Source organism: Caloenas nicobarica, chromosome 16 (genome assembly GCF_036013445.1).
Source record: "Caloenas nicobarica isolate bCalNic1 chromosome 16, bCalNic1.hap1, whole genome shotgun sequence".
Classification (NCBI taxonomy): Eukaryota; Metazoa; Chordata; class Aves; order Columbiformes; family Columbidae; genus Caloenas; species Caloenas nicobarica.
The window spans coordinates 10,500,976-10,528,916 of record NC_088260.1 but is presented as its reverse complement, the minus strand read 5'-3'; the positions used below and the strand labels follow the sequence as shown (position 1 = coordinate 10,528,916).

Here is a 27,941-nt window from a genome sequence, read left to right as displayed (position 1 = left end):
CAGCGGCAGCGCTCCGCCCGGCCGGCGATGCGGCTCTAGCGGCCCCGCGATGAGCGGCTCCTCCATGGCGAAGAGCGAGTCCCGCACTTCGCTGCTGAAGGCGGCGGGGAGCCGGAGGGCGGCGGGCGCACAGCCCCGCGGCAGCCGCGCCCGGGACGGCAAAGGACAAGGCGGGCAGGCCGGGAGGGAGCAGAGCCAGGAGCCGCTCCCCGGGGAGCCCAGTGCCCGCAGGCCGCTCTGCCACCCGGGCGCCCGGGAGGACGGAGCGAGGGGCGCGGGGAAGCTGTCACATGGATGGGGGGAGAGCCAGCCGGAGCCGGCGGAAGGAGGTCCGAGGAGAGGCAGCGGCAAGGAACCGGTGCGGACATCCAGGCACCACCACCTCCCGCCGCACGCCAGCCACGGTCACCCCCAGGACCAGCATCAGCTCTCAGACAGGGATGGGGAGGAGGCAGAGGAGGACTTTTTCTACAGTCACAGGCGGATGTCCAGCAGAGAGTCCCTGAAGCTCTCGGAAGGCGCTTCACCTCTGTCCAAATCCAGCAGCAAGTACTCCACCAAGTCCAGCGGCAGCGATCGGTCGGTGGAAGCGGACCCCCTCTTCCACCAGCTGCACCCCATGCTCAGCTCGGTCTTCGGCCAGGTAAGGGGCAAAGCGCCTTTCGCCCCCTCCTTCCGTCCCTGCCCGCCCTCCGCGCCCCTTCCTCCTGCCCGCTCACGGACCTTCGGCTCCCGGTTGCGGAGCCCCCGCGCCCCGGGCTGTGGATGCACTGCTGCCTGCCCGCCCTGCACAACTTCTCCCGGCGCTGCGGCACCGCCGGGGCGCTCGGGGCCGGTACCGGGGAGGGCTCGGCGCCGGGGAGGGGGCGCGGGTCGGAGCCCCCGCCCGCCCCGCCGGGCGCTCTCGGTGGTGCTGGCGGGGGAAGTGCCGGTGCTTTTTCTGTCGCCGGGGGAAGTTGTGGCTCTGCCTGCTGAGGGTGAGAGAGAAGCAGATTTTAAAACGTATTTACTTATTAGATTCTACCTCTCTGGCTCCCCGCCTTGCTTTGCTGTATTTGTTTACATCTCCTTATGGTACATTTCTGTACAATCAGCATATGTATGAATCATTTCTGATGGCAGAAGCTGTCGGGAGAAGGTAGTGGGGAGGACGACAAAAAAAATCCTGACCCAATTCCGGAGCCTTCCCAGTCACTATGTTAGGATGGAACAGATGCTTTCGGTGTTTGCAAGCTCTTTCGGTACAAAGCTGTCGCTTTTAGCTGCTTCTGATAGTGAAATTACCCAACAGGGCTACCCTCTAAAAATGAAAAGGCAGAGGGAGACTGGCTCGAAATTTTCTTTTAGAGCCATTTAGGGATGTTACTGGGAGATGTAATCTCCAGGAAGATTAATGTAACTGCAATCTCCCAGAAGCACGATTATAGGTATAAGCCAGCAGCCTGGGCGGCTAAGTTCCAGCTCTGGAAGTGATCGATTAAACCAGAATTATCATTTGTGGGGCTTGTTGTTGTTGGGTCTTTTTTTTTTTTTTTTTTTTTTTTAAGTGAGTTTCAGAGGCTTTTTAGGGTGCCCGTTCAAATCAAGATTATGGAGAGAATAAGAAGAATTTTTGTAACTGGGTGGAAGGAGATGATAGACTTGTATCTGTTTAATCTAGTGTTGTCTCCTGTTCAACTTGACTTCTCCAGAGAAAAATCAAACCACATCTGTTCTCCTCAGCAGTTCTACATCCTCACTGACAGTCTGTTATTTATGAATGTTGTGATTGAGTTTAACTCAGAGCGAGTGTTACCCTCTCTGTGCCAGCGGTGTGCCAGAAGTCTAGATTAAAATTTTGTAGTAGCAATAAGGAAGGGCCTGGTGAGTAACTTGGTGCTCACCAGGTTACAAAAAGCAATATTCCAGCACCAGGCTTTGAAATCCATGGCTCAGCTCTGACTTGTGCTGTACCTGTAGTTTCGAGGAAAGTGAAGATGTATCTGAGAACAGATTTTAAGCCTGTGGACCTGCATGTCCCCAAAGTGTCAGAAATACAAACAGATCCATGCAAGGGCTCCCACTCACAGAAACCTCTTCGATTTGAAACTCAGTCCTCACCTAAATGGCATCTTTATTTTACCTGCTCTGCTGCTTGCCTTCCAGTCTCATAAGACACTTCTGAAAGCTGTAAACTTAGCAAAATTGAATTGTGGTGCTGAACAATGCCCCTGACAGAAAAGAGACACATACAATTGTAGTTTTCGTCCTTTCACTGGGTACATTGCACCAGTGCTTATAAACAAACACCAACATCTTTCTTTTAGAGCATGATATTATTTATTCCCATTTCTCTCTGTATTCATCTCTCATTTGCTTGGTTTGAAGCAACTATGAGAGAATGACCAGCCAGTGGAGATTTTAGGATTGGCTTTTAGGAGTAGGATGTAGTAGGGCTGTGCAGGGGATTTGTGGATACAAGAAGGGGAATTATAATGTGGGAAATGCAAAGAGCTGGTTACAGGAAGAGAGATGTGAAGATTTTTTTGGTAGTGATATCAAAATCCCAGGATGAATAAAGGCCCAAAGATAAGAACTGTGGAAATTCTGTCATGGAACTGGATGATGGAAATTTTGTTTCTGTGAGTGAAGAAACAAATGCTAAGCGTTGTGTAAAAATGTGAGTAATGTTTTAAGACAGGCAAGGACTTAAACCTGCAGGAGCCCAAGCTGCAGCCTGGGCTGAGGCAGGGTCACAGGTACAGAAGTGTTCAGGATTGCAGTGAAGGGCTGCAGGTGCTGTAACACCAGTTTGCTCCACAATGTAATCAGAAGAGAGCAACAGCTCAGCAGACAATTTATTTGATACAAGAACTTATCTCCAGCCCACACAGCCCACAGTGAAACAGTTAAAACAGTAATTTTGCAGTACATAGGAGGAGAGGAGAACAGTGATGCATATCTGCAGCAGCAGAGCACCGTGCCCCACTGGCACCAGTACATCTCACCCCATCCCCAGATGTGGATCACCCTGTTGTTCCCCGGTGGTGCAGTGATCTGGCCACAGATGCAGACACCACAGTGGTACAATCAGATATGCAGAAAAGATTGCAGGGATGACTTCACAGAGGATGTCATTATTGCAGTAATAGCAAAAAAGAGCAGCCCAGGACTACAGGGTTGTGTCTGAGGGAGACAGATTTGTAGCTGTGCACAAAAAAAGACAGAGTGAAGGCAGAAGTGCTGTGTTTATATAACCAGCACAGGAATATAGTGCACCGTGGGTGTGTACTCCAGGAGAATGCTAAGATACTGCCAGGATACAGGATGCGGTGATATTTTATTAATTAAGATCACGCTATATTGGTGCAGTGATGTTCTAATATAATAAAGCAATAATACACTTTTAGGGCATTTTACCATTTTGTGATTGAGTGGCACACGAATTAACAAATGTAGGGTAGTGTAGCGATGTATTAGAATAAGCCAGGATGTCATCTTAGTGTAATGACATGTTTGCACACTGGATCGGCGAGGCAGCTGCAGAAGAGCACTCTGTGGAGTTTACACTGGGTTAGCAGCAGTGCCGCACAGCACCGAGTACCTGGAGAACACCGCACTGACAGCACTGGTGTGGTAACGCAATCCCGTGGCAGAACAGAGATGTGATACTGGTGCCATGCGGCAGGAGTTTGGCAGTGCACGGGTGTGATAATTGTGTAGTGTTGTAGCCTGACAGAAGAGTTTAGCAGTCTAATGATGTAGTAATACAATATTCCAGACTGGAGCTATTTTATACAGCAGTGATTACTTCTGGTGTGATATTAGCAAAGGGCTGTGCTGATCTGACAGCACCGTCCCATTGTACCAGAAGGCAGCGAGTGAGATGCTCCCACTGTGCCTCGCTGTTGGAAGCCCGGCTGTGAGTTAGCAGGAGGGCATCGCCACCGACTTACCTGGTGACAAGTGCAGTGTGAGTACGGGCTGGTTACAGACGCATGTGGCAGTGGGGCAGCGCTGTTTTAAAGTGGCCCTGCAGCGGCAGGCGCTCGGTGCGGGGTGTGAGAGCAGTGCAGTGATTCACGGGCATAGCTGGCAAGGGATGCTTGTGTGATAGCACAGCAAAGTGGGAAAGTGGTGAGAAAAAGGTGTGTGGGGAGGGTGTTTCATAAAATTTTGGCCTGGTAGTGGGATAGTGTTGGAGCGTCTTAAGTGGCGAAGTGGTGTCGTGGAGCAAAAAAGAGCATGCTATCGCCCCTGCAGAGCAGTATAGCATGGCGGTCTTATAGTGCCTATAGCATGGCTACAGGACACAGTTTAGCAACAGTGTGGTATCGAGCAGTCGCATGTCCATAACAGCAGAGGACCAGTGATCCCACGGCAGCTGGGATGGCAGGGAGGTGGCAGCCTGGCAGCACAACACGGTTTATTAATGTGACAACAGTGGCAACAGCAGCACAGAGACTGGGACAGCAGTGTGGTGGCAGCAGGGACCACCACGCAACAGTTTTGTGGCAGCAGGTGATGCAGCAGCAGCTTGGCACAGAGCTCACGGCACAGCGCTGCGCGGGTGCTGCGGCACAGAAACCCGCCGGGTCTCGTCGCTCCATTCCTCCCATGCCACAGTGCTGGCCTAGGTCGCACCTTTAAGAAGAGCTTTTTCCAGGCCTTTGCTATGCAATATTAATTTGCAAGCGATCCTACCATGTGAGACCTGACCGTTTTCAGAGCCGTTTAGCTTTCACACCCTGCCTGACTGTTAAATTTTTCAGTAATGTGATTCCCCAACAGTTTTCTGTCAATTGCCTCTGGTAGCACGGGGATCAGAGGGGTCAAACAATGCCATAGGGAATCATTAAATATTTACAGGCTTTTGCTGTTAGCACTGTGGCCAAAGGGGCTTTTGTATTTCTGTTTGTACAGGGAGTTAAAAACCTCTCCTATCTGCACTGTCTTCCATTCCTGCTTTAATGCCAGCATTCACATTACAATTGAAACAGGGGAGGAATCTTTCTGTGTTTCCTGTAACATTTTCCTTTTCTTCTCCTGCTCCATCTTCTTTTACTCATGGGTTTTAGTTCATCTTAACAGGTCACAATGGACCTTACAGCAAACCGGGATGACAGAAGCAGCCCCATTTTGGGCCAAGATGTGTCCCCGGGTTGCCGGTATGTGAAGCAGGTGTCAGTGTCCTCTAAACAAGCTGGGAGTGGGTAGGGAAAAATCACCTTGTCCAGCCTCTCACCCTTCTGGTGTCCTCGTTTGCAGGATGACCTTGTTCCCTCCAATGGCTTTGGATTCAGCTGATTCTAACGGGACTTTTGCCCAGGAGCAGTCACTGCATCAGGACCATGCTTGGAGCTCTGCCAGCCGAGGGAGAGCGGCTAATGGCTCAGTGATGGAAGTTTTCAGGTGCCCCCATGTATTAGCGAGGGAGGCTGCAGGGTGTTGGGCTGTGCTGGCGCAGTGACACCAGCGACAGAAACCTTCTGGTGTAGTGCTGTGTGTTGGCGAAGGTGAAAGGTCTGGGTCCGCAGGTGCTGGATTGCAGTGCCGTACTGTGCTGTAAGGCACGTGAAGCAGCGGCGTGTCGGGGCTGGTGGCAGCTGAGGACAGTCTCCAACAGCTACTCATTTACCATGTTAAATCGGCACAGTCGCTTGGGGTGAACAGACTTCTGCCTCAAAATGACCAGCCGCCACAGTGATGCTGATCCCATTACATAGCTTGACCTTGCTGCTACAGGGTGTGTGTGCACAGGTGGGGAGGGACAAAAAAGAAACACCGTATCCTCCCCCGGCTTTTTCTCCTTTTATTGTATTTATTTTTTTTTTACGGCACCTCTGAAGGCGTGTTCCGGCCCCAAAAGTGTCCTCGAAGGGCGCAGAGAGGGATCGGTGTCCCCGGGACGCAGAGGCCGCTCGTGCAGCCGGCGGTGCGCCCCGAGCTGCAGCCGCGCCGGTCCCGCCGGGGCTCCCGGGGCTCGCCGCTCGGGCGGCCGCTCACAGCGCTGCTCTCCAACGCGGGGCGCGGGGAACCTCCCGCGGGGCTCCCCGGGGCAGCAGCGGCTCCGTCCGAAGCTCCCGCGGCCCCGAGCCTGTCCCGGTGGCCCCGGGGCGCCCCCTGCTGCGAGCCGCGCTGCGCGGCCCCTCGGCTGCTTCCGCGGAGCCTGCCCGGCTCGGCTCAGACCCGGCTCGGCTCAGACCCGGCTCGGCTCAGACCCGGCTCAGTTCAGACCGGGCTCGGCTCAGACCGGGCTCGGCTCAGACCCGGCTCAGTTCAGACCCGGCTCGGCTCAGACCCGGCTCAGTTCAGACCCGGCTCGGCTCAGACCCGGCTCAGTTGAGACCCGGCCGGCAGGCCCGGCTCGGCTCAGACCGGGCTTGGCTCAGACCGGGCTCGGCTCAGACCCGGCTCAGTTCAGACCCAGCTCAGTTCAGACCTGGCCGGCAGGCCCAGCTCGGCTCAGACCGGGCTCGGCTCAGACCCGCCTCAGTTCAGACCCGGCTCAGTTCAGACCCAGCTCAGTTCAGACCGGGCTCGGCTCAGACCGGGCTCGGCTCAGACCGGGCTCGGCTCAGACCGGGCTCGGCTCAGACCCGCCTCAGTTCAGACCCAGCTCAGTTCAGACCCGGCTCGGCTCAGACCGGGCTCGGCTCAGACCGGGCTCGGCTCAGACCGGGCTTGGCTCAGACCGGGCTCGGCTCAGACCCGGCTCAGTTCAGACCCAGCTCAGTTCAGACCTGGCCGGCAGGCCCAGCTCGGCTCAGACTGGGCTCGGCTCAGACTCGGCTCGGCTCAGACTAGGCTCGGCTCAGACCCGGCTTGGCTCAGACCGGGCTCGGCTCAGACCCGGCTTGGCTCAGACCGGGCTCGGCTTAGACCCAGCGCGCCCTGAGCGCCCCGGGCCTGCCAGTGCCGCTGGGGCTTGGCCTCTGCCCGGTCCCCAGGCCGCCCAGTGAGTGTGTCAGACCTGGGGGCGCCCCACGGTCCCCATGATGTGGACAAGAGCTGGTCTGAGCATCTGGCTGATGGCCAGGCTCGTACTCACAGGGGTTCGGGTACCTGTGTGGGGCTGGTACGGCCGCTGTGCTTCCATCCCGGCATGTGTTGGCACAGCCCATGTCCGTGCATGTAGCCCGACCCCAACAGCCTTCGAATAAACTCTTGTCTGTATACACACAGCCTGTACGCGTGCAGCCTCTGCCAAGACTTCTCTGTGGCTATGCAGTCATCTCTGTACATGTGTATGCATTCCTGTGCTTAAAATTGATCAGTGTACATGTACAACCCTGCTTGCTGACACCCGCCATACCTTCCAAGGTATGTCTCATGTGTTTTCTATATGGAACGGACACAAACACAGACAAACATTGTTCCACTTGAGCACATACACTCAGCTCACCCTTTGCTCAGCTTGGAGAAAAATTTATCACATTTATTGCTTGTAAAAAGCTTGAGGGATGAGAGCCAGACATACAGAATCACTGAGGGGCAATGGATAAGCTTCCTGCCTGCAGAGGGTCTAGCAGCAACCATTACTCTTTGTCAGCAATTTACTTTTTAAACATATCTGTTTTAAAAGGATATAGAAAGATGTCAAAATAAAACCAAGCTAAAAGAACATTCATTATATATTCTGTTCATGAAATATAAAGCAGCATGATCTAATGCACTGAAATACACAAACCTTCTGGTTAGATTCAGCTTATCTTTTGAGAGAAGAAAATCTTTCAATAATAAATTAATCATCGTTTAAATTAGTCCACTCTGCATTCCATCAACCTGTACCACCTTGGTTTTTGTTTCATGCAATACTGGGTTTGAACAAGGTGTCAGGGGAAGAGTTTAGCTTCAGAGGTGGTGGCTGGGCTGCCGGTGAATTAGCTGTGGTTCTGTGTAGCGTTGCAGCTTCAGTAACTGTTTTTCCCTGATGACTCCATGAGTGGTATTGATTTCCAACAACAAGCAGCTATATGGTGTGCATCCGGTAAGAGACATCTAGCTAACTTTGGGCTCCCTTTCAATAATCCTCCGACATTCCTGTGACCTCGGAGAGCGACAGCAGTGCCCATGAACTCGAGTAATCCTTTGTTTGCAATTGAATGACCCGCTTAGAAATAAAGACAAAGAGCTGTTGTAGCTTGCATGGTCATATTCAGTTTTTTAGTAGCTTTCTCCACCAGCATAAGCCCATGAACTCAATACCATCTAGGAATTAAGTCATTAGCAATATCCTAATATTTCTTCCACCCATCCTGCCCTGGAGTACTTTGCACCTCGGAACCATTTTTGGGAAAGAATACATAGCATTGCTTCATCCCACACAGATTAAATGCATTCTCTGCTCTTGGAAGGAAACAGGCAACGTGTCACGTTGTGAAGCATCATGTCATAATGGCTGAGGGCAGGAAGTAGAAAACAGCCAGCAACCCCCCTGCATTCTACAGAAATGACGCAAAAAAGGGTTTAGGTGGTTTGTAACCAGCTGTGTTGAGATATATCTGGAGATCTCATACTGGGATACAGAGCTCGATCCTTCCAAAGGTGCTGCCAGATCCTTACTCAAAATAGAAGGGAGGTAGACCTCCGTTTTGTGGTAGTGTATCCCATGTAATGCTGCAGGGTTGGTTTGGAGCATTTCGTTAGTTTTGGTTCCCAGGCCTCTGCTTTCTGTAGCACCTCAGCATGCCAGCCAAGTAGTGACCCCTTGCCCCTTTTACTTTGAAAGAGGCGAGAGAATCAGGGCAGAACTAGCTTCTTTTGCAGTAGTCCCAGATAGACAGAGTATGATTCACAATTATAATATCCCTGAGCAAAGGGAAGGGAGCAGGTAAGTTTTGTTTTAAACCATCTTTTTACTGTGTATACATGGCAAATTGTGACAGCAGCTTCTGGGCTGTCGAGTTTGTACTTGTCTTTTTGTAGTCTATTGATGATCTTGAAAGCAGAAAATATCCACAAGACAGTGTGCTCTGGCCAATGCATCTCCTGCGCAGGGGCTCGGAAGTGGGGCTGGTGCAAAATACGTGGCCCAGATCTGCATGGAAGATGTCAGGAGATGGCACATTCCCATCACTTTTCATCTAACGCAGAATAAAGCTAGCTAATTACAGACAAAGCTGTTCTAAACAGAAGTTGACAGTCCAGGCTTTGTTGCCTTGAGAGGAATGGAAAATATCCTTGGTCTTTTTAATAACCTTTCTGTTGTTTGTGATTGAATATGATCCAATTGCTCTAATGGAAGAGAATATTATGCACAGCATGAGTCAGCAACACTTTCTTCCTGGAACAGCTGACAGCAAAGTTCGTTCCCAAACTCTCCGCAGAAATATTCCTCCCCTGGATGAGGATCTGGACTGCAACCGCCAATACCTGCTGGTGCCTCCCCTTGAGGTGGAATATGAGTGGAATATGGAACCGTCCAAGGTTCATTCAAGGTTAGAAGACACAACTTGATGTGTAGCAAAAGCACTAAAGAGCTTGGTGCAGAAGAAGAGAGGGAAGCCAGTCGCAGAAGTTTGGAGTGCCAGTGCATGTTCCAGCGGTCAGGAGCTTTGAAACGAGGCCCTCGACAGCACTGGCAGTGGGAGGATGTTAACAATTCCAAATGCTAAGGCTCATGTGAGGTCATCCAGTAAACAGAGCTGGGTTGTTTCTTGTAAAATACACATCTATAACTACCAGCTAAAGGGTAGTTGGGAGCAGTTGAAAGCTACCAATCAATATGTGCACTCTCCACTCTGTGGTAGGAAAAAAATAGACCAAAATTCTTATCCTGTCAGGATAAATTAAATAAGGCGATGTATTTTAAAATACTAAATCTTTGAAGCATGCAATGGGCTCTTAGGTAAACCTATGGACTTGAGTGAAAAGATGCTAGGAATTAGTTTTCCCTGCTTTACTATGTACTCCCTTCAGTGATTAACTCCCTGCCTACTGACATTGCCCTGTTGCAGTGTTTGTGTTGTGTTGAGAACAATCATCTGATATATATAGATATATATGCTGTATATGCCAGCAGGTTAAAGACGGTGCACTGAAACAGGCCTGGCACCTGAGCAGTCCCCCTGTACAAATCCATACTTCCACTGGAAATTTTCACAAAGCAAAGCTACAGTCTGATAAGTAAACCCAAGTTTTGGATGGACTTTCGTTCTTTCTGTTGTGGCTGTTGGATATTTGCTGCCACTGGATGAAGTGTCTGGCAGATACCAGGTGATTAGCTATGGCGGGATCCAACATTTTCCTATGGAATGAGCATTTCTGCCAATGGTGCCTGCCCAAAGCTCAGCGCTGTTGCTTTTTAAAGAATCCAGACATATTAAAACCACCTAAATCACTCCCTGTTCAATGCCAAGTCACCCAGCCTCCTCCCTGCCCTGCGCTCATGTGCCAAATGCTTCTTTCCCGTGAGCTGAGACCTCGCTCTGTGCCAAACTACATCCACTGAGGTCTCTGCTCTCCACCTTGGACCTCAGGAGGGGAAGGGATGCAGGCACATAGGCAAGGCTTGTGTTTCACAAAGTTCCTACTGATTTTTAAAGTTTACAACAGAGCCCCAGACCTTAAAAGAACAGTGTGATTGCCACAAAGAACAGTGTGGGAAAACCAGTATACATGCATGTGCAGCCCTCCCACACGCACACTGACTACCCCAGATATAGGCATACCCACAGATCAGCACCTACACACAAATGTTTTTGACACACTTAGTCTCAGCATCCTGTTCTCTTACAGCAGCCTCAGTTGGAGGAAGGGAGAAAATACTTTCCTTCTGACCTAAGCTTCTAATGACCTTTCTGCCAACTCCACTGTCCTGCCTGTCTCGAAGCTGCCTGTGATGGTGATGGAAATGAGATCCCAGCTTTCCTCCTCAGAGGTCAGCAGGGCCTGTCTGCTAGATTGCGACGTGCTGTCCAATTGCTCTTAGGAGATTCAGGGCAAATAAGGAGATAAGAAAACTGTTTACGATCGCGACTCTTGGGCCCCTTGCAGCTCTGCCAGAGTTCTTGCAGAGTTGAAGGTCTGTGGCTGTGCTGCAAACCTGGTGCAGCTGGGCTCCCATCACGTCGTCCCCTCCTGTGTGGGGAACTCCCTGCCAAGCCTGGCAGCAGGTCTGAGCCCTCTCACGCTGCCCTGCACATTTCCTAGAGCTGCAGCTGCAGGGAAGAAAAGCAGCAGAGCCGGCAAACGCGGCAGCGTGCCATGGCGGCTGGCTCCAGATGCTCTGGTACAACCTAATATTTAAAGAGAGACCATCTCAAGTTTTGATGAGATGCTTTTAAGCCCTGTAAGAGGCGCTCAGCGGCTGTCTTCCAAAGCTGTCCCGTGGCAGTCGGGGGGCTGTGATGGATCCTCCTGGCAGGAGACACTTCACTCCCTTGCTCTGCTCCCTCTCTCCGGGGCGATGTGGGGGAGATGGACACGTCTCAATCGCAGGGCATTCCTGGCCTCCACGCTGCCCGTCAGGGGGAGACTCATTAGCAGCAGGGAAAGCGATTCTCTCTCCTCTCTGCTCTGGAATTGGAGTCGTTTGTCTCGGGAGGGAGCCCAGGCGCCTCGCTCGCTGTGTGGCAGCTTCTGCTCAAGGGAGACAAGCACTTTGTCAATAAACAAGGAGCCTGGGGAATGGCTCCAGCTGACAGGGGACATTATTAATGACTGGCACTTTGACTGAGGGTAGATCAGCCTCCCATTAACTACTTTAAGAGGGGAAAGAGAAACAAAGCTGAAGATGGCAGCCTTGAGAGGAGCTGGGAGTTTCAGCATCTTCCCACGAAGTCCCCTGCTGCGAGGCCCAGGCACAGCCCCCAAGGAGTGGCTGGCTCAGAGGTCTTCAAACTGTGACAGCGGGTGACAGGCCCAGCTCAGGAACAGTTTACCTTCCCGGCCCACCTTGGGTGGGCTCTGCTCTAGAGGTCTTCCAGACCAGAGCTTCCCCATCCCCTCTGTCCCTCTCTCAGGTCTGCCCTGGGTACAAGGGGTGTCTTCTGGTGTCTGCCGCTGCACCTTCTTGCTTTGGAGGGCCTGTGGACCGTTGTGCAGCTCCTTCCCAGGCCATGCCGTGAAGAGGACATCAAGGGGATCTGAGAGGAGGCTGTTCCACTACCTTCACTCTTGAGAAGGGCTTAGTACAAGGAAGAGCAAGAAACTCCATCCTGCTTGGCCATGCACTTCTGGCTGTGACAGGAATTGGAGAAGCGGTGGACTCCTGTCACAGTTGGACTACTAAACTCATCTCCTTAGGTGGAAGAAACCTCTGAGCTCTAAAGCAACTGTTGGTTGAACAGCAGGATGACCATGAGCCAGCACTGTGCCCTTGTGGCCAAGAAGGCCAATGGCATCCTGGGGTGGATTAGAAGGGGGGTGGTCAGTAGGTCGAGAGAGGTTCTCCTGCCCCTCCACTCTGCCCTGGTGAGACCTCATCTGGAATATTGTGTCCAGTTCTGGGCCCCTCAGTTCCAGAAGGACAGGGAACTGCTGGAGAGAGTCCAGCGCAGGGCCACGAAGATGATTAAAGGAGTGGAGCATCTCCCTTATGAGGAAAGGCTGAGGGAGCTGGGGCTCTTCAGTTTGGAGACGAGGAGACTGAGGGGTGACCTCATAAATGTTTATAAATATATAAAGGGTGGGTGTCACGAGGATGGAGCCAGGCTCTTCTCAGTGACAACCAACAGTAAGACAAGGGGTAATGGGTTCAAGCTGGAACACAAGAGGTTCCACTTAAATTTGAGAAGAAACTTCTTCTCAGTGAGGGTGACGGAACACTGGAACAGGCTGCCCAGGGAGGTTGTGGAGTCTCTTTCTCTGGAGACATTCAAAACCCGCCTGGACACCTTCCTGTGTAACCTCACCTAGGTGTTCCTGCTCTGGCAGGGGGATTGGACTAGATGATCTTTTGAGGTCCCTTCCAATCCCTAACTTTCTGTGATTCTGTGATTCTGTGATTCACCTTACAACCATACCTAATCAGCCACAGCACCATCATGGTGGAAGCAGAGAAGTTCCTGCTTTGTTGTGACATTGATAGTTCACCCTTCTCTGTCCTGCAGCCCTAGAGCTGCCAGGAAAGTGAGTCCTTGGCTCCTGCACAAAAAGCAAGTGGTGCAAGTGCTCAGCCCATGGGTTAGGTCTTTGTAGAGCATTTTGTTTGGAGCCACACTCACAAAGAAAGTTGTGAAATCTTTCACTTGAACACCTGAGTGTCCAACCAGACTGTGCATAGACAGAGTGTAGGATCGGTGTCACCTTAGCCTTCGCAGCTTGAAGGAGGTAGTTCTTCATGCCATGGCTTCTTATCACTGTGGAGCTGCAGCCATGGTGGCTTCGTAGCTAATGGTGCATTCACTATCCTGTTCAGATCTGTTGCCTGGGTGTGATGGTGAGTTTTTTATGAATTCAAATCTCTCTTCAGACTGAATGCTCTTATGCTTACCCTGAGATCGGAAGACAATGTACTGGGGACTCATCCCTTTTCTTTCAGAGATTATTCTATTACACAATAGGCTCTAGGTTTAGGAGCCCCTTATTTGTTCCAGGACTTGGCTTCTTCACAATGGAATGGATGGATCCACTTTGGTGGTCCAAATTCTTTGCTTCACGTTACGCAGGCTGGAGCCATTCCGATTTAGCATGCAGGTGTGAGCCCATCTTTGGCAGGCTCGTGCAGGTAAACCACCAGTTGACTTCTTGCAGAAAGCTGGAAAAACCTGACTGCAAGACTGGCTCAAGGTCTCTCCCTTGTGGTTAAAATTTACTATCCTGGGGCTGAGAGTGTTGTTTTGTCCCTGGACTGCTCCGTCCAGGCTTGCTTCCACCATGGCAGGAGAAGAATGAGGGACTTCTAGGTCTGCTGGTATTTATAGGCTGAAACAGGTCCCACCCAGATAAATGGTCCATTTCTGCTCTGAAACGAGCTCTGGACTCCACTCCAAGCCCCTAAGTGGATTGCCTTCTGGCCAGCCTCGCTCACCGGTGATTGAAAAGCTGAAAGCAGTTAGAAGGGGGGTGGGCAGGGATGCGATGTTCAGAGGCTGCGTGCACCCAAACTAGCTGGATTCACCGAACTCATCACTGAAATCACTTCTTGTGGTGCCTCTCCGTTTTAATTCTCCCTGAATCAGCCCTCTCCCATGAGTGAAACAATCTTGCCTGCAGATTGAGGGGGGTGGGAGGGATTTGAACATTAATCTGATGTAGATTATACAGCCGCCTCCCTCTCTCCCCCCTTCTCACTCTCTCTCCCTCTCTCTCTCCCTCTCTTTCTGTCTGTTTCTCTCCCCTCCCTCTCCTTCCTGCTTCATCTCTTCAAGAAAGTGAACATAAAGTAAAAGCACGGAGAGAGAGAGGCAGAGAGAGAAAAAGCTCCCTGAAGAGGGAAGCCCCAGCAGCCAGTAGCTGTTTGGATTTGCCTGGCGCTGCCTTTCTTGCTTTGCTCCCAAGGAATACCTTTAATGGGATCAATTGCTTCGGTTCCTTTATAACCAAGTCCACCGGAAAGGCAGACTCAACATATTATGGGCAACTGTGTGAAGTCTCCACTGAGAAACCTCTCAAAAAAGGTATGTTCCCTGAATCAAAGTACATTTCCAGCCCTGCTTCTTGGGATGGGTGACGTCGTGGGCAGATGGGAACGGGAGGTGGGAGAGACGCAGAGAGGTATACGAAGGGTTCAGCTCTCTTCACCAGCCTTTTTTTGTAAGAGCTGCTCATGCGAGTGCAGCCGTTAGAGCCCGGGATGCTGGGTGCCACAGCATGTGTGTAAATAAACGTGTGTGCACGCACGCACACGGGTAGGCTTGTGTCCTGCAGCGCGTGTGTGTGCAGCTGTCCTCTGGGTACATGCAAGGCTGTGCTTTTCGATGTGCACAGTATGCCGGCACACATTTTTTGTATGAGCATCTTACTGTACGTGTGTGAGTTTGTGTGTGTGCGCGCATGTGCTTCAGTCGAGAAGTGTCTGCATGAGTCTAGTCATGTGTGTTGTTTCTGTAGGGACGTATATTCCTGTACATGTGAACACGTGTGTCTGTACATATTCCTGTTGGTGTGTAAGAATATGCACACCTCATGAACCCATCTGAAGTATGTGTGTGTCCTTGGCTGTTTATGTCCCTACATGCACATCCCAAGGTGTGTGAGCAGGCGTGCAATGCTTGTTGTGAGTGTACAGGGGGGGGATTTGTGTGTGTCACACATATATCCCCGCTCGTATGGCGCTGTGCGCCTGTATACCTGCCAGTGGATGTCCTCACATCAGTCTGTATGTAGGCATGTGTGCGTTTTTATGTATATCCATCCTTGTGTATGCACATATCTGGTTTTGTCCATCTGTGTTTGGGTACAGAAGCATGTTTTTCTCTGTGAGCTGTTTGTCCATGCCTCTGTTTGTGAGCGACCACGCTGGGCCCTGGCTGTGTGTTCATGCATCATGTTGCACGTCAGCACGGCCCATGTGTCTACATGCTTGGGCCCAGCTGGACTTCATCTGCGAGCTGCCACGTGTATCTGTTAGGCTTCAACCCACAGCATGCTCAGTGCTGAGGTTTTACAGTGATCCCAGGAGGAATTAGATTCGGGAACAATGCTGCTGTTAGGAACTAGATTGAAATGGGGATGATGTGCCCCAGAAATACTCCTTGTTTGGCTGAGGAAGGCCTTGCAGCACCGTGTACCTGTCAGCCGCACGGTTCTCACTTAGCATTGCTGCAAATCTAGTAACTCAGCAAAAAGCTATGCAATTCACTCCTCATAAATGAAAAAGTTATGCTAAGCATCCAGTATTGCAATAAGGAGCTACCTCTGTGGAGACCTTGCCAACAGTGAAATGCCATCAGGATGCTCCACCCAGGAAAGCTCTTCTGGAAGGGAGCTGTTGGGGAGAGGACCTCCCTAGCAGGCAGTTTCTTCTGGGCCGAGATTTGCCTTTTCTGTGTAGAAACACAGTTTTCTTGTTATCTTGGCTGCTGTGAGCAAAGCCAGTAATGGCACAGTGCTGCTGCAGGGGAGCTGGGATACACGGGGAGGGAATTCATCACCAAGCAGTTGGGCAGTGCTGAGAGCAGTCCCTAGGTCAGGGTGACCTTTAAGGAAAGGCAGAAGCAGTTGAGGTTTACCCAAATGTTGCACATATGAAAAAACAACTTGATTGCTTGTAGGTCGCCTCTAACTTGCAGTAAAAGGAGTTGGCTGCAGCTGTGCTTAACGTCATCAAGGCGATTGCAATTAAAGTCTGACGTGCGGCCAGGCTGCTTGAATCAAAATGGGTTCAAGAACTTAAAAGCTCTGTGTCACCAGTCTTTTAGGTAATTTATGCTTTCATTCCTAAAAGCTGCTTCAAATAATGCACTTTGTGCCTAGTTATAAGGCCTGGGATGGCAGTACTAAAGAGAGAAAGTTGCAAAGCTGAATTAGAGAGTTTCTCAGATGTTGCTCCAGCTAGCTATGAGTTGAGGCCTCAGACCCTCATCTTGACAGATCCTGGGGCTCTGCCTTTCTTTTGGTGGTGACACACAAGATTATAGTGGAGACTTTGCAGATCAGTCTTAACATTGCACAGCTTCACTTGGCTGTTTTATGATCCCTGTCTTTTTTCTCAGATTTTACCTTGGGCAAACTCATTTTGCTGAAACCGTAAAGAGGAGGGACTGTAGACAGCCTGTGTCAAAGCTGCTCTTGGGTGACAGACAGATCTCTTGAATACATGATTTCAACCCAAAATTTGGGAGTCACTCCCAGGCAGTGGCTGGCTTGGTCTGGGACCAGCTGACATGGGGTGCCTTGCCTGGTTTGGTGGCAATGCTCAGGCTTTGTCTCCACGTCTGTTGTTGGCAGCTTCACTTCCCCGTCACAGTGTCCCCGTGGTGATCCCAGCGCCAGCCGGGCTGCCTGTCCCTCTGGGCTTGCTGCTCTGCAAAGTCCTCCTGACACACAGGCACGAAAATGAGCTGAATCCTGTTGTGCTTGTGCTGTGTAAAAAGGAGAAAGCTTCAGCATCCAGGTCCCTCGCTTTGCCACCCTTCACCATCCCTACGGCCATCTCTACATCAGCCCGGTCTCTTCCCTCTCCACGCTCTGCTGGTCTGACCCAGCCACGGGCAGGATTGAGCCAGGAGGAGCAGTGGTCCTGTGCTCAGGGAAGGGAGAGGGAAAGCCTGAGCTCCCCAGTCCTGGCGTGGCATCTTCCTTGTCGTGCACGCTGCTGTTTTGCCCTGTAATGGGTGGCTGGCGGTGCTTTGCCCCATACCCATGTCACAGCTCCCTTCCCAGCTCTGTTGGGATGTAGGAGGAACATGGTGGAGGGAACTTGTAGAGATAGTTGCAGGAGAAACCTGGGGGGCTGCTGGCGGAGGGAACATCGACTGCCATGAATCCTTCCTGCAGCGGCAGAGCTGGGCAGGGATCCCCTGCCGGGGTCTTGCTAAGCCGTGCGCCTTGTCCTGGCACTGCGTCAGGTCGTCTGGTCAGGACCTTTGGTGGCTCTTGGCAACGGTTTCATCAAACTGGCAATCTCTGGCCACACAGGAAAATGATGGGGTGACCATTCTGTGGTGCTGCTCTGTGGGTTGGTAATAAACTCAGTTGACTGGAAGGGTTGGCAAACAAGGATTAGGGGTTGTGGAGCCTTCAATCTTTCATGTGGCTTCACTGGAATTAAACACAGAAGTGATGTGGGCTATTTTAAGTGATTCATATTATTTGATGTATTAAACTAAAAAATGTGCCAGGAAATAAAGCTGATAATTTTGAAAATACATTGCACTGATATCACGAAGCTGTGCAGTTCAACACAGATGTCTTGACATTTAGCTGAGCTAGTAATATGCCATTTGTGGACGGATGCTCATCTTTCAGGTTTTTAAGGACAAGTGTCCTATGTGTCAGATTTAATCAGAGGCAGATTTCTTCCTCATCCGTGACTGCAACGAAAATGCTTTTCTGCTGCATCATTTTCTTTCTCCATGGCTTACTTTTTGAGTTGTTTTTGTTTTGATTCTTGATATTCGCATGACATTATACATGAGCAGATTGGTGTAAGACTGTGTACAAAAATGCGAACTACAAACCATGTGTGCAATATAATAGCATGTGGCAGACACAGCAAGTAGATATAATAGACTCGGACAAGTGTGAATGAGGCATGTGTGTGTATCTAGTCTTTTAGCCTGAAAAAGCACCTCAGGCTTTAAGGAAAGGGTTAATAGAGACAATGACAATTGACAGAGCTGCTCTGATCACCCCTGGGAACACTGGCTGTAAAAGTAGAATCATTCCTGAAGAGGAATCTGATGTATGATTAATGTTTATTCTATAAAACCAAGGGTCCTGTGGGTTGTGCTGGCTTTTTATAGCTGCATGGGAATATCAGGATAAGAGGTTTTTTGCAGAGCCAGGAAAATGCATTTCTATAAAAGGAAAGCAGTGCCTCCTTATAAAATCCAGTGCTGGATTCTCTTCTGGAGCCCCAGCTTAGCAGGACATGTGCACTTGGGAAAATGTGCAAATGCAAACAGACAAAAATGTTGTGCCCGTGCCCGATCTCCACTTTGGGGCTGTTGGTGATTAGCAGAGGCCAGTGCAGTGACTGCCTGAGACCCTGAGGATGTCACTAATTAGAACTGGCACAGGGAGTGTGAGCTGGCAGTTGGCAGAGCCACCTGATGCTGCAAACGGCCTTCTAATAACATTATAAGGTGTGTGATGCTGTGTCGCTGGAATGTAACACGGAGCCTTACGCAAGGTCTGCGTGCAGGCGCTGCCCGGTCCCCGGGGATGCCCTGGCCGAGGCGGCTCTGCCAGCAGCAGCGCTCTGGGCCCGGGCTGGCACTGGCTGCGGGGCTGTGCTGGCCCTTTGCAGCTCATTCGAGGGATCGTTAACCCTGGGGCTGGTAGTGGCAGCGTGTTCCTTTGGGCTGTGTCTGGGTAGGTGTGAGCAGTGCTGAGAGTTTGATGTCGTTTCAAAGCAAAATTCTCCTGGTTGGTTGTACTTCTATCAGCTTTTGAAAGTGAACTCCTGGACTTACTGCTTCTGTACAAATCCTAATAGACTGGTGGGGGGGACACATCGTGGACCAGATGAAGGAGATTTAGCAATAATGTCTCTGCGAGGCGGTTCAGTAAAACTTCAGAGGAACGGCTGGGCGAGACGGGGAGGTAACATCCTCTGTTGTGTTGTTTGCTTGCTGCTGGTTGGCTGGGAAGATCCGTCATGACGAGAAGACGTGCTATAAGGCTGTCCAGACGAGCGAAGAGGGGTCGTCGGCTTGCGAGTACCAGGGCCCGCTCATGGTGCTGGCCCAGAACTGCGCCGTCATGCACAACCTGCTGGGGCCAGCATGCATCTTCCTGAGGAAGGGCTTCGCAGAAAACAGGCTGCCTGTACGTAAGTCACACCCAGCCGGGCAAGACACGCACAAAGCCGCGTGGATGCGAGCCAGGGATGCAGGGCTGCCCGCGCGCTCCGTCTGCGTGGAGCTCTGCAACCCCAGCCCTGGGTCTCGAGCATCCCGGCTCCAGCTCCGAGCGCAAATACAATCACAGGCAAATATCTGACCCAAAGGATGTGCAGAGGTATCCCCATGCCTAAACACCAAGAAAGGAGGATTCTAAAAATGCAGCTATGGAAGGTAGAGCCAAGCCTACGGTCAAGTAGGCATAATCATATGGACTCAGGAGAAGGACTTATGACTTCAGGACTTAACATGATCATATGGACTCAGGAGTCCAAGTGTTCAAAGTTGTTACTCCAGCAACACATCCACATCTCAGTCCCAGAGGCTCAGATTAGCATTTAAGGCCTAAATAGCCGCTTAAATGCAAATCAGGGTATCAGTATTGGGAATAAGCTGTCCCATAGAGATGCTCATATTTGATACTGTTCCTATCAGCTCACAGTGAGCCCATGAGTACCAGCAGAGAGAGGCGTGTGTTTGCCTCCTCACAGACACCCAAATACAACCTCTTATACACTATCATACACGGCCTGACACTGCAGCCATCCCAGCCAAATAAACCGAAGAACATCAGTCTATCCTGATATTTGCAAATAGTGCCAGACTACCAAATGCTGTTACCCATGCACACACAGACAAGTAGCAAAACTACATCCATCCATCCCCAGTCACACCTGTTTGTAGCTATGTGTTCATATGCATCTAATGTATGCATTTACATACAAAAAAATAAAATATGTATTTGTCTGTAAATTGAAGTGTACACACCTGGACATGTTAAATATACAGAAATAAGCACCCCAGTATTGTATTTTTAGAAGAAGTAAAACATATTTTTGCACATAAACATTTGATTCCTACAATAACATGAATTTAAAGACGTACACAAACATATTATTAACACAACTTTTTATGGATACATATGGGTGAATATGTGCATTGTCAGATATTCACTCAGTGCGTTCCATGTTCCGGTGAAACAAAGCTCACCCCAATCACCTGAGAGTCAGAGCTTTGTTGCCCCTGTAAGAAATCTCTGTCTTACTCCTGTGTTAAGATGGTCATCTACAGCTGTAGGAGACACCTAGATCTTCATCTCTGAAACCTCTTCTTCAACCAACAACCCAATAAGAGAGTCATTATTTGTTGTTATTGATCAAATAGCTTTTGTTTTTCCTAACCTTCAGCCACTAAGTGATCACAAATTCCTTGGGCCAGTTCACTAAAACACAAACTGTAATACTGTCACACAAGCACACGTGCACAGAGCTGCCCAACGCAGGAGGTGGGTCCAGCTCCCCAGGGGGGGCTCACAGCTGGACCGGTATCCATCCTGCTGAGGCCCTGGAAACTCACTGTACCAAATACCAAATACCAAATCCAAAACAGGATTAGTGACGTCTCTAACTACCCTGATGTAGAATAAAGTGCATCTGATAAACAGCTTTACTTACGCTTTTGACCAACAGGATTTATTGTGCATAGAACAGAAATAAATGAGGGTAAGACCATTATGTATAATGGACTCTCTGAGGGTCGCCTCTGCTCATATCTAGGATCTAAACTCTGAACAGTTCTATTCCTCTTTCCATATGTTCTCCAAAAGCTTTAGAGTGATTCAGCCTATTTCTTCCCAAGAAATTTTCCTCCTTTATCATTTTAGGGGATCTTCTTTCAAATTTAAAACAGAAAATCTCTTCATGATGTCAGTTATCTCTTGAGTCAGATTTTCAGAGGGACATAAACCCTCCCCCTCCTTTTGCATTCGCAGTCTGTGGCTCTCTGATGGTAGAATCTGCATGTGCAAAGATTTGCTCAGAGACCTGCAAACGCGAATGCCTTGGTGGGCAAAATCAGAGCCGGTGCTGAAGCCCTCATTTCTGACATGCGTCAGTCATGTTGGTTACAGCGAGGTCTTCAGCTGAGTGAGGAGGAGGAGGAGGGTCCTGTAATGGCCGTGCTGGAGGAAGGCTGGGGTCCTACCCCAGCCGCTCTCGCAAGACGGTGGTTACCGCGGGTGAGTCATGGTGCCCTTTGCACCGTGGCGGTGGTAATCAAACCTCTGATCTGCTGCTGTTGGCACACGGCGTATGCCCGGGGATTAATGTTTGCGAACTCTGGAATGGGGTGCACAAGGTGTTGGTACCGATCACGGGTGGTTTCCATCTGCTGTTTTATCTAAGGCAGGAGGGCAATAACGCCTCCTGCATCCGGTTGAAGGCGTTCGAATTGTTTTATTACTTGGTGTTGATGAAAGCAGAACAAATGGGATGACATGTTTGAAAATACCAGGTCTGTGAAGGATGAAACGGCAGAGCCAGCGCGCTCCGACAGTTCCATCCAGCACAGAGATGCCTCTGGGAAGGTTATGAGTGGCAAGCTGGTCATTGCTCTGGCACAGCCCACTTTTGCACAGACGTAAACCAGTGTGTGTCCTAGTTTGCTGTGCGCTCTGAGCAGCCGCTATTAGAGCTTCCAGAGGAGCCTGTGGTTAAATAGCAAAGGATCATCCTTCTCAAACTGATCAAGGGCACCGTCTCCAGGGACATGTGGTGAGGCTGGAGGACACCTGGAAGGCAAGGAGAAACTCCCCACAGTTGAGGGGAAAAGCCGAGAATGAGACGACGAAAGAGATCGTGTTTCTGTGTTTCCAAATTCTCAGATGTTTTGGATTTGCCTGGGAGCCATGAGAGGAATTAGAAAGGGCATTCAGAGCAGAAAGCAGTGCATTTCCATGCTCATCTCTTCTTCCTGGTGCAGTGTTGGAATTTTCCTATGCTCTTGTATATCCTTCCCCTTCTTCCAAGAAATTCAGATTGGATGTTTGAAGTTGCAGTGTTTCCCGAACATGGTGAATCCTTCTCCTGTTTTGTTTGTAGATGACCTTGATGATGTATATGTTGTCTATCTGCCTTCATGCCTGGTTTCAAAATGCTTGTACAGGGAGTTGAGGCTGGGGGGAAGGGGGAATTTCCTACCTTTTTGTGGGGGCTCACTACAGGAAAGGGCACTGGGGTGTTGGCTGTAGGAGAGCTCGTGGCTGTCCCTGTCCTGCCAGAAGGACAGGGATCAAGCAGCAATCCAAGCAGATGCTGGTGCAGACCTGCTGGTTACAGGGGCTGCTTCCAGCTGGTTTGATCTGGCTGTTTCAGCGGGACCTGCGGTAGGAAATACATTCAGAGCTCTAGAGGAGATGGGAACTGCTGCAGGGCCGGTCTCTGCCCCAAGACTTGGTGATGGAAGATGATGTAGGAGCTTCATGAAGGTACCATCAGGTGGGGAGAACACCCATATGGCTGTGCTGGCCCAGGTCTCTTCTAATGAGAGCACCTGTCATCGCCCTGTCCAGCAGATGAGGTGGAGAGGGGCTTCCACAGGGGAGCGTGCAGGCTGACGTGCCTCCCGCTGGGGAGGAGAGCTGGGAACCCTTGCTAGGTAGATGGTATTAAACATGTCATCACCTTCTTGTTTCTTCTCTCACTTTCTGGCCTGTCCCAGAACTGTTTGCACGAACAAGTGCTATTCTGAAATTATGTTTGTGGCAAGCTTGAACATATCATGTTCTCTTTTTGCAGGATAGAGAACTGCGTCCAGAAGAAATCGAAGGTAAAGTTTGTCACTCCTTCTGTGTCACCTTTCTCCCTGCCCAGTGAAAACCTACTGGCTGGCCCTTCCAGGTTGGGCCCCATGGGGTAAAATAATTTGGGGTAAATCAGGGGAGACGATTACTGGAATAATTCCTGGCAACCTCAGCAAAAATAAATAATATGTAAAACTGCAGTAGTGCTGGCTGTGAAGGAATTTGCACCCATTCCAGCTTCTTCAGAGTGGGAGGGTAAGTAATGAGACATTAGCTGTCAGGGAACTGCTGTCCACCCCAGCTCCCGCAGAGGTGTCGTAGAGCATGATACAACAGTATGGCTCCAGGGAAGCTGTTAGACCTGCTAATCCTTACAGTGAATCCTATATAATATAGTGCAGGGGTAAAAGCTGGGAAAACTTACTGCTTCAGTTTCTGTAGGGAGTGCAGTTTGGCGGCACTTGCAGTCCAAGCAAGCTTTCCTGTAAGGAATGGGTCAGCAGTGCTGCTGCTAGAAGAGCTTAACATCGCTTCAGTCATTGCAGGGAGATGTGCTGGGAGAATCTGAGTGTGGCCTCATAAAGTGCTGCTGATTCTGGGGAGGTTTCTTGGAAAAGGTATTTCAAGCTGTCACTGACAATATTGTTCTTTTTTGGATCCACTCCCACAGAATTAAGAGAAGCCTTTAAGGAGTTTGATAAAGACAAGGATGGGTTTATTAACTGCAGGGACCTGGGGAACTGCATGCGAACCATGGGCTACATGCCCACTGAGATGGAGCTAATAGAGCTCTCCCAGCAGATCAACATGAACCGTGAGTAATGACCACCAAGCTGTGCCTCCCTGCTGCTGCTGTGCCCTGCACCGCTACCTTGGCTCTCTCTGTCTGCTCTGTCTCTTTTCCTTTGGATTTTTCCTCCCTCTATTTTTTGTTCTCATTTTTGCTCATCTGTCCTGTTTGTTTGTGGTCCCTAAGCATTTGATGCCTTTGTTTCTTGCTTATCAGAGGGGCTGCGTGGACTGTGCTGCGTGGGGACAGCATGTGGAAGGGCTGTCCTTTGTGCTTGTGCTGTCAGGTATAAAACTGCCCTTGATGTGGGCAGTTAGGCATCGGTGCACGGGTTGTGGGTGTTGTCATATTGAAGCTGATATCGGATGGTGTCAGACTGAAGAAAGAGCCTGGGAAGATGGAGGTGCTTTGGTCAGAATGGTGATGGATGGGCTGTTCACCCTGCAGCGAGTGTTCGTGGATGTGCTGTGTGCCTGGGGATGGGCTGCCAGTGAGCTGCGCTGCCAGACGGGGCATCTGCTGAAGTCACGGGAAAATGTGACAAATGTGTCCCATTCACTGTAACTGTGTTTGTGCCACTTGTCTTTCACCATCATTCGTCTCTCTTGTCTCTGGCAGTGCTGGGTGTTACCCTCAGCCAGGTGGGAAAGAGGATAATTAGTGCATGTTATTTCTGACACATGATCATGTAAAAGGGACAAATTACTTGGTCAAGGGGAGGAAAACAGTTGTGACCTACACAACCAGTCACACACAAAATCAGCTGATAAACATGGCACACAAGTGCTTAGGAATTTGAGAGTGTTATTGCCAGCTTTCAGATAGGGGATAAAAAAGGAAAAAGAGCTAAAATGATGAACAAACAGTTGGACATACGTTAGCTAATGGAGCAGGACTCCGCCACTGCTGCAGGGCACTGCCCAGGCCACGCAGGAACATCATGCTGTGCCCTTGCCTTACCCTTTGGCACAGGCGCAGCAGAGGGTTGCCGTAAGCTCTGGAGTCATCAAGCCTCTAATACCTGGTACGTGATGCCATAAGGATGTGACAGTCCATAGCAGCCTAGAATGGAATAGCTTGTGCTCTTTATGCCTAGCCCGCAGTCCAGAAAGCACAAAACCAGTGTAAAACTGCTTCTGTTTTTCCTTCCACTGCTCTGTGCCTTCTGTGCTTTGCTTCCTGGAGAACCAAGCCCTCTGTGGGGCACACAGAAGTGCAAAGTGAGTGCTGGGCCTGGCTAATGTATGGAATTCTTACACATTATCTTTCGTCTTGTCCCAAGTCGGTGGCCATGTGGATTTTGAAGATTTTGTTGAGCTGATGGGACCAAAGCTGTTGGCAGAAACCGCAGACATGATTGGTGTAAAAGAGCTCCGCGATGCCTTCCGAGAGGTGAGTGCTCCCTGCTGCGTGCCCCCCAGAGAGGTGAGCAGGAGACAGGGGAGAGAGAAGACCCACTGGGGAAGAGAGAGGAGGAGGAGGAGAGAGCAGCACAGTGGAAGGCAGAGAAAGAGCCAGGCATGAAACAAGGGAGGAGCAGAGAAAGTCCTTAAGATAAGGGAACCCTCAAGGCTAGAAAGAGGGAAGCTGGTGCAGACACAGCAGTTACAAGGGGTTTCTGAGGACAAAAGCCAGACTGGATCCAAAAGGCACCCAAAGGAGGAAAAGGAGGGACACAAAAGGAATGCAGGAAAAACACAGCACTCAGGAGCAGTACAACACAAAATCCAACCCAGAGCAACATCCATTTCCATTCACTGTATTTCCCCTGCTGGTATTTTTAATGTGCTTGCAGTTTGACACCAATGGCGATGGGGAGATCAGCACCAGTGAGCTGCGGGAAGCCATGAAGAAGCTTCTGGGGCAGCAGGTGGGCCATCGGGACATCGAAGAGATCATCCGGGACGTGGATCTGAATGGAGATGGGCGTGTTGATTTTGAAGGTGAGAAGGGATGAACGCTCCCTGTCCATCTGCTCTGGTGAGAGTCAGAGTTTCCGCTCAGAGGCCAAGTGAAAGGGAAGATTTGCATGCTCAGGGCCCAGGTATTGGAAGTATGGAGAAAAAAGCAAAGACGACATGGGTTTTTTTCCTAGTCAGCTGAGGAAAAAGGAGAACGTTCGCCCACTCAGGAAATTCCCCAGCTGAAGTGTTCAATTGTGTATCATCTCTTGCTGCATCTCCATTTCAGTTGGGTCTCCCTAGCTCTAGAATAGTAAGAGATGTGCCCTGTCACAGGGAAGCAGATTCTGGTGCACACATACTGTGCCAGCCTTCTTTTTGTGGGGCATTTTGCTTTCTATTAAATCTATTGCAAGAACTGTGAGGAAGCTGGATTGCTTTGGAGAATGCACTGCACCTTCCATTTCCTCTGAGTCACCTTGTTATCTCAGTTTGTAGAGAACTTGTTTCTGTGCCTTTATGCCAGAAGATGGTCACATGCCAGATGTGCTCACCAGGACTGCAGATATCTGATCTGGAAGTGTCACGTTAAGTGAGATAATTCATTTCTTCTCCCACTTTTCATGCTAGAAGGACTTGGAAAAATAAGAGTGATTAGGCTGCTAACCTAGCCATTAGCTATGGCAGGAGCAATATTAATAGAGTTCAGGGTTTCTGACAAGGGAGACAGTTGATATCGGACAGCTAAGCAGATATAAGAGCTAGACAGTGTGAGAGCATGGCAGGCTGCTTGTATATCTAGTGATGATCCAGATGTCCCTGTTCAGCAAGGGTGACACACAGAAACTACAGAATTAAAATTAAATTGACGTATTTTTTTTGGCTTGGAGGCATTCCTGGGTCCCCTAAATGATGAGTCTCAGTCCTCAGGATTACTGAAGCTTCTGAGGGCTTTGAAAATGTTAGAAAACTTGAAGTGTCTCCCTAGAAAGTATCTGGTAGCTGCAGTTGTTGTAATGCACTGGCTAATTACATGACAGTAGCTCTCCTTGTTTCCCACAGCTAAATTATGTTAGACAGCTAAAATACATGAGGTTCTATTCCGGTATCATTTTCTGTGTGAGCTGCTGCTCTAGTTGTCAAATGACAGCTCCATCAATGGAAAAGGAGAAGTCAACGGGGTAATTTCCACTGCCCTGCTCTTTGCAGAGTTATTAGTTCCTTGGCAATTCAAGTGCAGAATGAAAACACATTTATATTTGATGGCATTTACACTCAATTTGAACAATTGTAATTGACTTCACGAGCTGCAGGGTGGTGAAGAAATAGATCCAGGGTATCCTTACAGATAAACTGTATCTTTAAAAACAAGAAGTCCATCAAAATAAACTTCTCTCTACAAAAATGCTGGTACCTACCAAAACACTAGTGGTTTCCCGTACTGGTGTCTCTGTGAAGTGGCAAACCTACTAAGAAATCAAAGTGTGTTCCCAAGACTGTAAATCAAGGTTCCCTGAAGTTACAGTAAAGAGAGACAACACTTGCCATAGTGTCCCACAGGACTTGCTTGTGCAAACTGGACTGTGCACTGGCTGGGAAGGAGTCCGAGGCAATGAGCTGAGCTGCTAGCAGGATCATTTCACTGTCTAACGCATGGATGAAAGCCCGTTTTGTGTGAGCTCTCCAGGGCCCTGCACAGAGCACGGGGACTCTTGGTTTGACTCTGGCCTGCTGTCCCCAGGGGTGAAAGCTGGGCTGGGGACCACGGGTGCCTTCTCCTTCAGGGCTGTCTTTTCTCGTTCGTTGCAGAGTTTGTCCGCATGATGTCCCGTTGAAGACAATTCTCAGCTAAAAAAGAATCAGCACCTTAGAGAGGGCAGAGGAGGACCTAGATGGAGCATCTTAGCCCCGATGTTCCCACTTGAAGGTTTATCGGCTGGCTGCAATTGGGACATTCCGAGATGACCTGCTGCTCCTCCCTCATGGTGGTCCCCATGCCCCTCCACCCTTTCACACTGTGAAAGACTTGCGACTTCCTACAACTGGAACCATTCCTTGGAGACGATTGCAGGAAACTGCAGAGCCAGGACTTGCCATGATGCTTTCATGGGATATTTGCAACTTTAGACTCCTCCTCCCCAGCTTTATTCTCCCACCAGCTGCTGCAAAGCACAAGCAAGAGAAATCCTCTTGGCTTGGTGGATGAGGGCAAAGCCATTGGGACTGGTGGCAGCCTC

At 50.0% G+C, this 27,941-nt stretch overlaps 1 protein-coding gene across 3 annotated transcripts; it reads left to right on the top strand.

Moving 5' to 3' along the window:
- Positions 1–49: 49 nt before the first annotated feature.
- On the top strand, positions 50–27,591 carry CABP1 (calcium binding protein 1). Of its 3 annotated transcripts, XM_065646501.1 has the most exons (7): positions 14,499–14,543; positions 19,183–19,359; positions 23,009–23,039; positions 23,684–23,827; positions 25,086–25,195; positions 25,599–25,746; positions 27,514–27,591. In XM_065646501.1, the coding sequence occupies exons 1-7, from the start codon at positions 14,499–14,501 to the stop codon at positions 27,537–27,539; spliced, it is 681 nt and encodes a 226-aa protein (XP_065502573.1). In that variant the 3' UTR covers positions 27,540–27,591. The 3 variants fall into 3 exon arrangements, with proteins under 3 accessions (XP_065502572.1, XP_065502573.1, XP_065502574.1); XM_065646500.1 differs by lacking the exons at positions 14,499–14,543; positions 19,183–19,359 and adding an exon at positions 50–643; XM_065646502.1 differs by lacking the exon at positions 19,183–19,359.
- Positions 27,592–27,941: the final 350 nt, after the last annotated feature.

Coding starts and splice junctions, on each gene's coding strand:
- CABP1 (XM_065646500.1), top strand. CDS start 50: ATGAGCGGCTCCTCCATGGCGAAGAGCGAGTCCCGCACTTCGCTGCTG. Junction 644..23,008: donor TCAGCTCGGTCTTCGGCCAG/GTAAGGGGCAAA, acceptor CTCTTTTTGCAG/GATAGAGAACTGCGTCCAGA. Junction 25,747..27,513: donor TGGGCGTGTTGATTTTGAAG/GTGAGAAGGGAT, acceptor CGTTCGTTGCAG/AGTTTGTCCGCATGATGTCC.